The following is a 16,428-nucleotide window of genomic DNA, read 5'->3' on the forward strand; positions in this document are numbered from 1 at the left end:
AACCCAATTTTGTAGAATAGTTCCACCTCTAAATATCATTGCATTGAGGGTTAAGGTTTCAACTTTTTAATTTTGGGAATGTGCAATTCAGTCCATTGTGGTATGCATGTAAAAGGTTAACCTGATATAATTTGATGATGGATTTCATATGGTTGTAGAAGAAAGAGAAACGTTAAAGATATTGCTAGTTTTTAGCTACAGTAGAAGGAGAAGTTTATAGTTGCCACTTTGGGCAATGGTTAAAATTGAATGGAAGGAAGAGGTTTAGCAGGAAGTAGTAGAAGCTCAGTTATATTTGACATACCTATGACACATTCACATGGATATATTGAGCAGACAGGTAGATGTTCAGGGTAACAGTCCAAGTTGGAAATGTACACTTGGGACTATCATTTAATAGATGGTATTTGAAATCTATAGAGGGAATGGGATCTCCAAGGCAATGAATGAGCCTTAAATGTTCCAACATTAAATGTTATGGAAGATTAAAAGTAATTGGCCAAGTTAAGACATAGTGAGAAAGACAAGACAAAAAGTGACCAGGAAAGGCACAAAGTCATTATAGTGTGGTGTCCTGGAAGGCAGGTGCAGCAGTTAAAAATCATGGAAGATGAAAACCAAGAATCTACCATTGAATTTAGAGGAATGGAGGTCATTGATAATCTTAATTGAGCTATTTCCTAAAAGTGGTATGAATAAAAAACTGATCTGAATGAGTTCAGGAGGGTATGGAGGAAGAAAAATGGAAGAGAGAGGAAATGACACTTTTAAGGAATTTACTGTAAGGAAACACACAGAAATTGGACACTGGCTAGAGAAGAAGAGAGTAACAAGGATTTGTTCTTAATTTTAATGGAAGAATCAAGAGCATTTTCTCTGTGTAACGTGCAAATTAAAGCAGAGAGGAAGAACTGATGATGTATTGTATTGATGGGGATAATATAGTATCTGACAAATTCTGTTCCATGGCATAGGTACAAAATTGGTGAAAGGTTTCATTTAATCAATACTTGAGTTTTGCCACATTCATTGAGGAAGGAAAAAAGAAGAGCTAAATATGTATGTAATTGATCTTGTTCACTCAGGACCCAGCCCAATGACTGAAAATATGGCAACTTTGTTTGATAAATTTATGAAAAACAGCTAAATATGTAAATATATACTTAGCAGTACTAATTACCTGATACATAATAAAATAATAACCAATATTTTTAGTGCATTTATTGCTTGCAGGACATTGACTATGTATATCATCTCTTAATCTTCACCAAAAGTAAGAAAGAAAGAAAAAAGAACGAAAGAATGAAAGAATGAAAGAAAGAAAGAAAGAAAGAAAGAAAGAAAGAAAGGAAGGAAGGAAGGAAGGAAGGAAGGAAGGAAGGAAGGAAGGAAGGAAGGAAGGGAGGAAGGGAGGGAGGGAAAGAGACAAAAAAGCAGGAAAAAAGAAGAGAGAGAAAAATTGGGGGGGGCAATTTCTTATTTCACAGTTGAGGGAATTTAGACTTTAAAAGGTATGTTCAAGGTCATACAATTAATAACTTGAAACAAAGAATTTACACCCAAACAATATGACTCCAGAGTTTCACTGAAATCACTACTATAATTTGAATAGGATCTATTCTTACTAACTCATGCAGAAATTCAATCCCCAAAGTTTTTTGTTAATTATATCAAGGGAATGGAAACTTAATTCTGTTATGGTGTTTTGTTTCGAGTTTTTTTAGGAAATGATGAGATTATATTAGGTCAGTGGGGTCGAGCCCCTATGATTGAACTGTGGTGCTGCATAAGGAGATGGAGAGAGATCTCACAGACACAGAGATACCCACACATGGCCACCATGATGTGAGGCAGCCAAGGATGAGGACCTTGCCAGAGCCTGTGTTATGCCATTTGAATTTTCAGCCTATAAAACTATGATCCAAAATAAACCTCTCTCCTTTATAGTATAGGAAAGAATTTCATTACATTAGTGAAAAATGAACTAAACATCCACTGTAGTAAATGTTGAAGGTTTGGTAAATGGTAGTAATCAAGTTCATCATCATATTAACTATAATTTAGATACTACATATTAATGCAAATGCTGCTTCAATAAATATTCTCTTTTCATTTCTTTCTCTAGTTTATGCACTGGGCTAGACACAGTTGATCTAATGAGGACTGAGATCTGTCTCAGCTTTTGAAATAAACTCTTTGCCTCTACAGGCATGTCACTTTCAAGACAGGAGGCTGCATCATGCTCAGTGTAGTTAGGTTTCATAAATATGTTTTGACTTGATTGTATCATAAATTGATTTCTAGGCAGTATTATAAATTAAGGCAGTATGATCCATTATTTGAGGTCCATAACTAGGACTTTATAATCCCCCCAACAATTACTAACTAGGAAACGGACAAGTCACTGAACTTCCATATATATATATATATATATATATATATATAAATTTCTCATCACTGCTTACAGTGTGATATAATAGCTGCCCTAATACAGGATTGCTGACATATTAAATTAATACTGTATGGGAAAATAATTGATCAATTATAATTTATAGTTAATGTTCATTATTAATTTAAACCCTGAAAAAATACTTACACGTATATGTCAATGAAGTTAATTTTCTTACCCTTTTATAGTTGATTATTTTAAGGTAGAGGGTTTTGATTTGAAAGGGCAGTATCTTATCACTGCCACAACCATTACATTTTGATTAAGGGTACCCCTGATATGTCATTGCAGAGAAAGCAGATAGCTAATAATACTTTTTAAATTAAGTAATTGTTTTGCAGTGCTAGGTCCTTCTCTATACCCTGATTATCATATATATCAGCATATTGCTAGACTTTCATTAGAAAATGGAGGGTTTTGTTTTAAAAACAGAGTCAGCACTTACTTTTAATTTGCAAAGAAGTAAGATCAATTCTTATTTTGCTGAAAACAGTATATCCAGCAGCTAGGTAGTCATTTTTACATGCACAGTCTTGCCTCCTACTTCCATTAAAAGGGCATTCATATGGATTTTGTAGTCTGTAACAACATTGGAATATTTTTAATCTTAGATATAGTTATTAGACCCCCAGCATGATGAATGGTAAGCTTTGAAAGCGGGAAAATAAAAAATACTCCTGTTCTTCAATATCATAATTCCAACAAGTTAAATGTGAAAGAAATAAAAATAATTCAATATACAAAACTAATATACAATTAATATACAATATTCTCGATGGGCAATTTAAGGATAGTTTGCAGAAAAATAATTCCTAATGTTTGTCACTGGAATTAATTTGATTTTTATGAAAATACACACAGATCTTTAGCTAGTCCCTTCTCTATTGTCCCACCATTCACCCACGTTTAAGTCAATCTCTCTGTGAGTACAGCTTAACACTCATGTCTTTCTTATTAAATATGCATGGAAACAGATGGCTTAGGTCCTCATATGTCCATCTGCTCTTAAATTACTTGCCCCATATGTGATCTATTCAAGTGTCATACAAAGGTTAGAACTTTTAAGAGTCATAAAAAATGCACAGGTAGAACAAAACACAGCTCATACCTAAAGCCATACACTTCAGAAAAGTTGTCTTCTTCACCTTTGACCAGTGATAAATATTCCTTAGGGTTCTCCAAGTGCATGTCTGCACAGTAGACCTAAAAGAAAAATGCAAACACCTATAAAACTTTATCAATAAACAATGAACAGTGGTAAAGTCAACTAGGAACTGTTTCTGTAATACCTTTATTATTCTTCCCTTAATGTTAAGGTAATAGTCACCATCCTTGGTAATGTTGCTTTTAACTTGGATTTCCTTGCAGGTGGTAAATGATTTACCTTCAAAGACAAGTTAACACATCTTATCAACACTGAACAAATTACAAACACAGCATGAGCTTAATCATATAGATACTGCCACACATTGAAGACCTGAACCCTTCAGGTTGTAGAGTATGTGACTATTAGGTACATTTATTTTTACACTTTACTAAAACTTCTTAGAAAAACTTACATACTAGGCTGATTTTTGAAATTTATTAACTTACAGTCATTGGCATAACATTTCCTTTGAGCATCTGGTTTTAAATGCTTCAGACACAGGTCACTGGACCCACCATTTTCAGCTATGCATTCTACTCTTCTCTCCATTATCCCACTTCCGCAAGTCACTGAGCACTGTGAACAGAGTATAATTTACAGTAAAACATATAACAAATACTAAGGAAGCCCAGTAAGTCCATGCCTTCTCAGAGTAGGTCCTTTTGAAATAAATGGGGGTTAATAAGGGTTAGAACTACTGAAGATACAGAAATACACTGGGGACTGCACAGTTACAGATGGAAAAAAGTCCTCAGTCCTGGGATTAAGTTACTGGCTTCTTTTCATTTATTTTGTATACTTATATCTATAGTACATTGTAAATACTTAATAAATATTAATTAACGAGAATATTAAGACTACTGAGAGTTTTTTTTCCCACTGAGTTAAGATGCTATTTGCAAAGTAGCATTTATTTGCTTTCCATCAATTAAATTGGGAACATGATATAGTGCAAATAATATTTATTACTCATATATTAGATTTATTTATTTCTTCACTTAATTAATAAATATGTTTTAAATACTTCCTCAAAGTGTAATCCACTTTACAAGGTTCTCTGAGGAACAGAAATAAGTATTGATATGGCATCTATTATAAAAAAAAGTTTCAGAAAGCATAGAGGAGAGATAAGATTATATATACAAATAACTGATACTTTAGTTTTCAGACAAAAGGAGATGAGACAACTCCAAGAATATAGCTAAACATGCCGATTTCCAGGCATTCTACCCCCTGGAAAATCTTATTCAAAAAGTTTTAATTCATTATTTCACACTGACCTTGTTCCATTTTCCAACTTTCCAAGTGGCCACATGCAAACAGCCTCTCATATTGCATTTGTAAACCTGAGAGGAAGGTGGCACAGGGCATTCTCGATAGGATACAGGCCAAAGCTGATGGAGCTTATGTTTCTTAGTAGACCGGATCCCAATGCAATATGTAATCCTTCGTTGATAACTAAATCCACAGTTACCTGCACACTTAAAAATACATGATTGCAAGATGATAAGAAGATGTTTTGAAATTTAACAACTAAAATTAATCAATTGTTTAATATATACCAAGCTGCATTATCTCCACAACAATCTTATTTGATCAGCCTCATTTACACATGGGTAAACAAAGTTTCCAAGCCATTTGCTCAACTTTTCCAGAGTTGTACCAATAAATAGAAAGAACTTAGATCCAGGCTAGATTTTGTATTTTGTAAATTTTCTATTTATTTTTCGACATCAAGTTTTTTGAATTCTTTACATATTCTGGGTGTTAATCCTCTGTCAAAGAGTAACTGGCAAAGATTTTTCAAGGTTACTACAGGGCCAAAAGGGAGAGAATAAGAATAAGGCAAGATAAAATCCCACATATGTAAAGAACTCAAAAAACTTAATGTCAAAAAATAAATAACCCAATTAATAAATAGCAAGTGAACTAGACTGACATTTCTTTAAAAAAAAATGAAAAGGCCAAAAAAAAAATGGAAAATCTGTTTAACATTTTTATCTGTAAGGGTAATGCAAACCAAACTACATTGGGATTTCATTTCACTCTAGTTAAAATAGCATTCATCAATAAAACAAATAATAAATGCTGGTGAGAATGTTGGGGGAAAGGAACTGTTGTTGGGATTGTAAATTAGTGCATACAACCACAATGGAAGTCAGTATGAAAGTTCCTCCAAAGACTAGGCATGGAATCACCAAATGACCCACTGTATACTCTTTGGTGTTTACCCTAAAGAACTAAAGTCATTATACACAAAATCAATTCAAAGTATATGAAAGACCTAAAAGCATAAATGAAAATTATACATGTCTTAGAAGAAAACATCAATATTCATCTTTGTGACCATGGAATAGGCAATATTTTCTCAGGTGTAATAATTAAAGCACAAAACACAATAATAATTTTAAAAGTTTGTCAAATCTGACTTCCTCAAAACTAAACACATTTGTGCACCAAAGGACACTATGAAGAAAGTGAAATGACAACCCACAGACTGAGAAAAAAATATTTAAATATCATATAACTGACAAAAGTTGGTACCTGAAAAGAATTTCCTAACTTAACAATAAAAATACAAATGGGAAGAGGATTTGAATAGCTATTTCTAAAAATAATATATAAAAAAATAACCAATAAAAGAAGCTAGACACAAAAGACCACATGCTTTATGATTCCATTTATACAAAATGTCCAGAACCAGGCAAATCAATAAAGACAGAAAGGAGTTAGTGGTTGTCAGTGACTAGGAGGAAAGTGGGAGAATGAGAAATGACTACTAATAGGTAGAAAGCCTTTTAGGTGTGACACAATATTCATGGTGATGCTTGCAAAAACTTATACTGAATTTCTCTAAATTGCAAACACACAGACTTTACAATTAGCATAGAAGGACATTAAAAAGTCAGTAATGACTGTTATATGCTTAAAATATTAAGTATAGACATGGAGGACTTCTTAAAAGATAAAATTGAGCTTTTAAAGATGAAGATGGTTACGTATGGAATGAAAAGTAAACTGGATCAGAATTAAAGGCATATCAGACATCAGAGAAGAAAAGATAAGAAATCTTGAAAACATCTATAAAATTTATATGAAATATTACTCAACAATAAAAAAGAATAAACTACTGATACATATTGTGTCCTCAATGAATCTCCAAAACTTGTATTACATCAGACAAAAAATAATTCTATTTATATAAAATCCTGGAAGTTCAAACTAATACAGTGACACATAATTAATATAGAAAATAGTGGGGTTAATTGTGGGGTGAAGGGGGTATAGGGAGGATTATAAAATAGTACAAGGAAATTAGGGGCTGATGGAAGTATAATATGCTATTTATTTTGTATATTATACTGATCTTATGGATACATACACATGTCTAAACTTAAGCTGTACACTTTAAATATGTATAGTTAATTGTCAATTATACCTCAATAGTACTGTTTTTAAAATGTGAGAACCATGCAAGACCCATTTGCTAAACTATTCCTAGTAGTTGGTTTCATGGATGGTACCAATGGACACTTCAGACTTATACTGCAAGCATCACCATGAATATTGTGTCACACCTAAAAGGCTTTCTACCTTTTAGTACTCTACACAATCCAGTGGTATCACTCATTAGATCAATATGCATACCCATTATCTGTCCCCACTTTCAAATTTGAGACCCAGCTGTTGTGTACAGGAACAAAATTTTTCAATTTCTTTTTTTGCCTTACCTGGGATGGGTCTCCTGTTACCACCACATATTTGCAGGGAGGGTTTCTGCACTTTTTAATTGACAGAGGCCTGGTTGAAGGGTCACAGAAACTTTCATTTACTTGCATGTTCTGTGTATCAACACACTTCACAAGCCGATGGGTCTCTTTTGTCTTACACGATGTTGAACACTAGAAATGCAATAATAAAATGAATAGCACACTCTTATAGATATTGTCTTTGAAAGCTCACTCATCAATACTCACATCCAGCCACTGTCCCGCTATCCATTGGTACTGCACACAGTCCTGGCGCCAGCATTGCCTCTGAAAATAAGGCCGGGTGGACCGATCACACCTTTCTTCAGCCACCCGACCAACGCCTCTCAGTCTGCAGTAGACATCTCTTTGCTGAACTCCAGAGCCACAGGTCACAGAGCACTGCAAAGAAGCCCAGATGCATTGAACTACATAGCTAACAAATATCAAATTATATAAAAATAGAAAAATTGAGCTATTGCATATTTTTATTTCCTTTAAACATCATTAATATTATATTATGCAAAATGTGTTGGAGCGTGTGTATGTGGTGTGTGTGTGTGTGTCCTCTTTTTTAATAAATTGCCTGAAGCCTTCCAGAAACGTTGACAAGTGAATTATGTTATGCTAGACCACATCCAAATTCCCAATTGATAACCCTCTCTTTTGACTTAAATGCACTTGATGTCTATAATAATGACCATGCAGTCATAAACTATTCTACTACATTGCTTTTATGTTTCACTTAAATTCTTATACTATACACATTATATCCCAGTGAATAAAAGCTTCCAAGAGTGTTAGGTTCACCTTTTTACTTATAATATTTCAGTTTGTACCTATTAAGAGATCCATACATTTGCTATTTGTTGACTCCCAATTTTATTTCAGTGGATAGGAGTTTGGGAAGCTACTGTATAACTTATAAATTTAGCCTCTCTCCAGGCCTCATTTTTCTTATCTGTATAATGTAAACTTTGTGTTATTTATATAATTTTACAAAACACATATATTTTTCTTGACAAGAGTTTTCTAAAGGAGGTACCATGCTGAAAACACCAAGACTCAGAGAAGTTCAGTCACTTGCTGGCCTCTGTAAGGGGCTACCTATGTGAGGGGGTTTCTTAGTCCACCCAGGATGTTAATTAGCATAATAAGACAAACCAGGTAACTTATCAATGATAAAAACTGATTTCTGACAATTCTAGAGCCAGAAATTCCAAGATCAAGGTACCAAGAGAATCAGTGTATGGTGAGGTTCCCCTATCTGGGTCATAGAGGACACTCTCACTGTATTCTGATTGGACATGACATCTCAGAATCATGAGAGCAATGCCTTCATGACCTAATCAATTCCCAGTTCCCTTCTTGTCTCATCACCTTGGGAGTAGGGTTTCAACATGAATTTTAGGAGAACATGAATATTCAGACCATAGCATTCTCTCCCTCACCCTGCCAAATTCATGTTCTTCTTACATGCAAAACATAGGCATTCATTTCATCCCCGTAACCCCCAAAGTCTTAATTCATTGCAGCATCAACTCCAAAGTCTAAATTCCAGAGTATCAATATCTAAATCAGACATGAATGAGATTCTAGATATGATTCAGCTTCAGGCAAATGAACCTGTGAAATCAAACAATTTATGTGATGGGAAAAGCATAGGATAGACCTCCCCATTCCAAAAGGGAAAAAAAAAAAAAAAACAATGGGGATGGGTACTAGGTCTTGAGCAATTCCCAAACCCAACGGGACAAACAACATTAACTCTGAAGTTTCCAGAATAAGTCTACCCTCAATGTCCTGATTTCTGGACACACTGGGGGAGAGTTTGGGCAGATGCCTTGCCTTCAAAACTCCAGGCACCTCTATCTTTTGATAGTAACTACATTATGTGAAGTAACCACATTATCATAATAAGATACTGTGCATGCCTGGGAGATGGTACCACGTAGACGCTGTCAAAGCTAGCCACCTATGCCCCCTGGTGGGGCAGTGTACACTGCGCTGGGCCCTCTGAAGCCATACCTGAGGTAGCAGAAGAGTGCTTTTTTCCAGAATGTAGGGACTAGAGCTAATAATGTGAGTTGGTACCAGGTAGCTGTCACCCTATCCTTCCCCTCAGCTCTGGCACTGGGGCCTATGAGGGGAGGGGTAATCCTTGATAATATCCAAAATGCCTTTACAGGTCATTCTTCCATTGTCTTGGACAATAGGCCATGGCTTCTATTTAGATGACTATGTGATATCCACATTGTCTTGATAAATAACTCACAGCTTTGATTGAAATGGCCAATCCAATTAATCTAATTATCATTAGATAATTTTCTAATATGATTATTAAATTTGGCCACAGCCTTCATATTATGTAATGAATAATCTTCCTCATTTTGTCAAATAGATTATTTTAAGTTATCTTCCCTTTTGATTTATATTCCAATTTTAAAAAATCTTTTTAGTTATAGATGGACACAAACCCTTTATTTTATTTGTTTATTTTTCAAATAATCAAACTCAGTGCCTCATATATGCTAGGCAAGCACTCCACCACTGAGCTACAACCCCAGTCCCTACATTTCTATTTTAAGTCATTTCTGTGTCGTGGCATTTTACAATAAGCAGTCAGTAGAAATCGAGTTGCAATTTCAAAGCTTTGCTTTGTAATTTCTTTGATATCCAGTTTTATTACCTATCAGTTCTACTTTCCACAAAACACAGGACCGCTAACACAATTCCCTGAAATGTGAACACAAAGTAGCCAGATTCTTTGTAACTGTGTAACAAGGATGGTCTTTCCTCCTTTGTCCAATAACAGGCTCCTGATTACTGTCTGCCATCTCATCAGATTGGCCTTTACAGTTCACATTCTCTAAGATTGAGGTCTATCTTCAGCTCTTCTATTTTCTTCTTGAGCTCTCACCAGAATTGCCCTTAATACCTTCATGGCCACACAGGATTTTGTAACATAAACATCAAAACTCTTACAGTCCCCACACTTTACCCAGTACCAAAACTACTTCCACATTTAGATGTTTGTTACAGCAGCATCCTGCTATCAGTATCCATTTTCTCTTAGTCTGTTTAGACTTCTATAAAAATATACTCTAAACTAAGTGACTTATAATCACAGGAATTTATTTCTCACAGTTTGGGTGCCTCAAAAGTCCAAAATTGAAGCACCAGAAGATTTGGTGTCTGGTGAAGACCTGTTTCTGTTCATAAATGATCATTTGCTTATGCTTCCTCATGTGGTAGAAGTATAATGAGGTCCATTTAAAATTAGAAATCCCAAATTGTTTATTATTCTTCATATCCTGATAAAGCTTTCATCCATCCCAGCTTCCTATAAACCATCATCTTGTGCTGAGAATGGGAGCTAAAATTGCCTTCCCCAAAACCCCTGGCACCAATATACTCACAGAACTTGAATTGTGATGGATCTATTGTAGTTTGGGTCTGAAGTGTCCCCCAAAGGTTCATGTCTGAAGGCTTGTTCAGAAATGAGCTTTTGGCCTGGGTATGGTGGTGCATGCCTATAATCTCAGCAGCTCAGGAGGCTGAGGCAGGAGAATCACAAGTTCAAAGCCAGTCTCAACAAAAATGAGGCACTAAGCAACTCAGTGAGACCCTGTCTCTAAATAAAATACAAATTAGGGCTGGAGATTTGGCTTGGTGGTCAAGTGCCCTTTAGTTCAGTCCCTAGTACCCATCCCCCCAGAGAGAGAGAGAGAGAGAGAGACAGAGAGAGAGAAGAAATGAGCTTTGGGGAAGTAATGCATCATGAGGACTCTGACTTCATGACCTCATGAGTGGATTAATCCACTGATGGATTCATAGCTGAATGAACTATTGGGAGTTGATGGAAACTGTAAGAGGAGGGATCTAGTTAAAGAGAGCGGCTCTTGGAGGGCATGCCCTTGGAGAATGTATCTTGTCCCCAGTCTTTCTCTTTCTCTGCTCAGATGTTATGAGAAGGGCTTCACCAAGCCTTTTCAACATGAAGTTCTGCATCACCACTGGCCCAGAAACAATGGACCAGGTGACCATGGACTAAAACCTCTGAAACTGTGGGCCAAAATAAATCTTCCCTTTTCTAAGTTGATTTTCTCAGGTATTTTGTCACAGCAACAAAAAGCTGACTAACACAATATCTTGGCTAGCACAGATTGGAAAAGTCTACATATGTATATTTCCTGGCTTTTTCCCACTATGAATCTAATATTTCTGTGGGACAGCACAAACAGAGAGTTGTCTTCCCAGTTTGGACCAGGCTATGATTAAATTCTTTTTTTTTTTTTGGTATCATTTTCTCTTATTGATGAAGCAACCAAATCCAGTGGGTTCGGATCCCAGCAACCTCCAGGGTGACAGAAGAGACAAACTAAGTCTCTGGGGTCGTTTTCATAAGAGAATCAATTATGGGGATTCCACCCTCATGACCTAATCAGCCGCACACTCCCCACCTCCTAATACTCTCACTCTGGGGTGCAGGATTTCAAACCATGAATTTTGAAGGGACATAAACATTTGAATCATAACAGTGGTAAAGCACTGTCAAAGCTCCATTCTTTCTGTTGAGCTCTTCTCACTCACTGTCTCTGGGGGTGGAAAGACTTCACATTTTTGCAGCTGTGGGATATAAGTTTTTCTAGAACTAAGTGGTGAAAATCATACAACAGAGCTTGACAACAGTGCAGAGTTGTGGTGCCTTCCTTAATAAGGTGTGGAGTCTAAGAATATTTATTTATTTTGTGAGTCCGGTGCTATATATTCCCTGTCATCTCAGAAGAGATTTGAGGTAATACTGGATAGTATTGTGTGAGGACCCATCAGTATTCCCAATAGCAATATTATAAAAAAGAAATCAGGTTGTTCTTCAAGTTCTCTATTTTTGCAGGAGTTGCAGAGTAACTAATTTCCTTTTATATTTATTTTAACAACATTAACAGATATCTGCAAAATATAATTTTGCCATGAGAAAAAAATATGTAAATCCCACAAAATCTAAGAATTTAATTTACCGAGTAGGCTCCAATTCCTCGTACAAACTATAGCAGCATTTTCACTATAAAGACACGGTAAAATTTAGTATTTCTATCTTGCATGTATAAGCAGCAACCGCTGACTTCAAAGAGAATTTGTATGCATAATTTTACTTATCTACATAATTCATATATACATTCAAGTTATGCTTAAGCTATTGAATTTTGCCAACTCATTGAATGTTTTCACAAAACATATATACCTCTTTGTATGGAGACAAATAACTTAATATGTGCTGTGCTTCAGGAACACTATTAGATAGACTAAAACATCTGGAAGCAGTTTAGCCTCATCTGAACCTCTTATGAAAACGTTTAACCTATAAAATATGGCTCCTGCAAACTTTTCAGAGATAATTTCAAAAAAAATAAACCATATTTGGAAAACATCCTGTCTCCAAACCTGAAAAAAACAATTCCTGGAAAAAACAAGTTCACAAAACATAGCTTAGCAAAAAGTTCTAATGAACACATATAATTTCCTATAATTCACTAAACCACACTGCTTTATTGGTCCTTTGATCCTAAGACAAGTTTAAAAAAAAATCCACTGAGACCAGGCATGGATACTATATTTTATCATGGCCCGCTCCTCCCCAAAAGGAGAAAAAGTGGACTGCTTTGAAAAGAAGGTAACTTTTGTTTTTCAGTATTTTAGGGAGTAAATTGATATGGTTTTAGATTTGAATAGAGGATAATTATTATTTCAATTTAATATGTCTCAACCCTTGTGTTATCAACAACCTGCAAATTCAATAGACACTTTTCAAACCTCTTCTTGGCTAATTTCACCAACACATTTGGCACCACTAACCACTTCCAGTGCATTAGTCTTACTTCTAGGATTGAAATCTTTCTGGTTCTAGGTGCTCTCCTCTTTCTTCTTATATGTCTCCCTCGCAGGGTTCTTACCTGACTCCACTCTCTCTGATCATATTGTAAGCATTAGCATATCCTACTAAAACATATCAAAGGCTACTGAAGTTAAATGTTTTCGTAGCAGAATCATCACCTTTACCTAAAGCCAGTTCCTCTTATGGTCATAGATGTGGTGAAGACACTGCCATCCCTCTTAAGTGGCTTATCAGAATGGCCTCCCAAGTACATTACAACCCCCATACACTCATCCTTATTTTAATAGTTTTATAGAACTACATATTTATATGCGTGTTAAATTTTATTTTAAAAATATCCCCAGATGATGTGTTTGAGGGCTTTGTGAGGCCATGGATGCAAGCATAACACAAATAATTGGAATACACTAAGTTAGCAACCCTACATAACTCAATTTTGATAGAAAAATCATACTGACACATAAATATAACATTGCTTAGACTAGAACTTGAAAGGCTTAGTGAAAACAGAAGATGAATTTTAGCAAATCCACAAGTTCTGTAGCTATTGTAGAACAAAGATAAAGAAATATCACAATCTGCATTGCAAAATGGTTTCAATAATGCTGACTCACTTTGCCATTTAATAAATAATTACTTAAAATAAAAACAGTGAAGTCCTCTCTCGATGAGTTGGTTATAATTTTCATTGTGAATAAGGTTTTTGTTCCATTAGTTATTTGCAACTATAGTTTTTTCAAGAGAATCAATAACATAGCAGTAGTGTGCCATTTTGAGTTAGAAACTCTAGGAATACCTAATCCTAATCTTTCCTTAGTTCTGAAATCTCTTTTATAGTAATGGTGAATGAGAGCTTATCAAACTAACCATAACCAAATATAATTTCTTAAAGCATTCACTATATCTTCAAAGCAAACATTTGATTTTCAGATGCCTCCAATGTTAGCAAATACTCTCTTATGTTGACCCAAAATTGTCTTTAAACTTTACCCACTCTCCAGAATCTGTTCTCTTCTATTAATTTGAACAAAATGATGTCTACTGTCACATATAAAAGTATGAAGGTGTGAGGACTAGAACCGTGGAAGCCATCTAATGACCATCAGGAGCTGACAAATGAACTGGAGATATGTCAATCCAACTCCTTGATATCGTGGAGCTGCTAAATCAAAATTAAAACTAGCCATACTGTTTTTGTTGTGTAAAAATAAACATTAGTGCTTTAATCTACTAATAATCAGAGCTTTTGCTGCTTACAACAGAAGACAGCAGGACTGATAAAGCAGTATTATTGCCATTTGATTGTTCTTCACTGGAAATCTGAAACGTTGTAATGATTTTCTTAAAGTATGGATCCCAGAGTATGCACAGGTCCAAATACCTGACTATTAGAGCCAAAAAGTACAAACATTATCCTTCTGTTAATATAGCCTAATGTGCTTCTAGTCATTTAAGTCATTACAGTTTATTTAACATATGTGATCAACTAAATCCTCAGTTTCCTATGCATATAAAATTACTATATATTTTTCATTTATGAAATAGCCATTTTATACATGATAAGCTTGCAATAAATTTAGCACAGCATATATTACATTTCTACTGAATAAATTATTATGTAGTATAGTAAGAGCCTACAATTATTGAAACTATGCCCTTCTTGGTCAGAGAGGACAATATATTATTAAGGAAATATAAGGATAAGCTAAGATATAATGATAATAGTGAAATAATTATGATAGCAAACACAGTGGGAAAAGCTCAAATAGGTCTGTGTTCAGATTTCTATCCCCCAATATTTCCTGGCCTGTGACCTGCACACGCTACTCGTTTTTTCATCTGCATAATGGATGCATGAATACCTCCAGTATACTGTTGTGAGGAATAGAGAAGCTTCTCATACATTGTCAGGAAGGGAGTGACTGTCCCTGACTCCTCCCTCCCCCTATATTTTTTTTGCTTCACTTTTCTTGCTGAAGTACAATTATTTCTGCATTGAAAAGTTCATTGATGCATACCTCATCTCAGTCATTCAGAAGCCATCTTAAATTTTAAGAAAAATGATAAAGGAAGAGAGTTGACAAGCAGCATTGAAATGCAAAAACAGAAGATTGAGAACCATAGCACCCAGCCCCAGAGGAGGGACGGCATCCATTTCTGAAATTGTACCCAGCCTGCCTGCCTTAGTGGACACATCACTGAGTACCCTGAAGACAGAGATGAAGGTATTCTGGATCCTTCCTTGATAGCACTAGGGACTTGAAAAAGATTAATTATTTTTAGGACTGGGGTTGTGGCTCAGTGGTAGAGCATTTGCCTCACATGTGTGAGGCACTGGGTTTGATTCTCAGCACTACATATAAATAAAATAAAGGTCCATCAATGACTAATATATATATATATATATATATACATATATATATATATATATATAATTATTTTAAATTATAAAATATAAATATAAATGCATATCTCAGAAATTTTTGAAAATATGGAAATAGACATGCATTTGGAGACATAGAAAATATGGAATTAAATACAAAATCATTTGGAGACATAGAAAATATGGAATTAAATACAAAATCACTTAAAAATTCAGCCAGCATTTAGCATATAGTTTTAATTTGTCCAATTTAGGGGCTTCAGGTGGGAGGTACTAGATAGATTCATGGGATTTGGGAACTTATTAGCATCTTTGGTCCCAGCTCTGACCTTAAAATGTGAGAGAGAAAATATGGATCTCAGAGAAGGGGAATGAGGCAAGTGGTTGATTTCATCTGGCTCAAGATTGAATAAGGTTGAATGAGACTCTCATTATTTTCTAAATTATCCAGCAGGTTCAGCCTGATCAAGGGAAGGTAAGAATTCAAGACATGTTTTTGTTTTTGTTTTTTGTCCCCAAACCTAGGGACTATTCATTTTGTCAACACTTAACTTAGTAGGTGAGGCCTGAGACACTGAAAAATCTAGTGGTAGTTTCACCTTGAACTTAAAAAGGAAGCTGATATTCTCAAATACATACATGATAAAACATCCCCTTGCTTCCTTCCAGGAAGTATGTTTGTGAAGGTTTTTTTTTTCTTTCTTTTTTTTTTAGGACTTATTTGATTTGCCTCTAAAGATACACATCTGGACACAGACGACAAATGGTCTTGTATAGCAGTGTTTGTTCTTGTTTAGCAATTGT

At 35.1% G+C, this 16,428-nt stretch overlaps 1 protein-coding gene across 1 annotated transcript in view; it reads right to left on the reverse strand.

Annotated features, from left to right (window-relative positions):
• Positions 1–16,428, reverse strand: part of ADAMTS20 (ADAM metallopeptidase with thrombospondin type 1 motif 20) — a 143,361-nt gene that overhangs the window by 18,934 nt on the left and 107,999 nt on the right. Inside the window, exons 30-36 of the mRNA XM_081309281.1 lie at positions 7,574–7,747; positions 7,328–7,498; positions 4,877–5,077; positions 4,043–4,172; positions 3,739–3,833; positions 3,558–3,652; positions 2,895–3,028 (exon numbers count right to left, since the gene is read on the reverse strand). Of these exons, the coding sequence (XP_081165407.1) occupies positions 2,895–3,028; positions 3,558–3,652; positions 3,739–3,833; positions 4,043–4,172; positions 4,877–5,077; positions 7,328–7,498; positions 7,574–7,747 (1,000 nt within the window). The remainder of the gene's footprint in view (positions 1–2,894; positions 3,029–3,557; positions 3,653–3,738; positions 3,834–4,042; positions 4,173–4,876; positions 5,078–7,327; positions 7,499–7,573; positions 7,748–16,428) is intronic.

Source organism: Spermophilus citellus (assembly GCF_964194105.1).
Source record: "Spermophilus citellus genome assembly, chromosome: 10".
Classification (NCBI taxonomy): domain Eukaryota; kingdom Metazoa; phylum Chordata; class Mammalia; order Rodentia; family Sciuridae; genus Spermophilus; species Spermophilus citellus.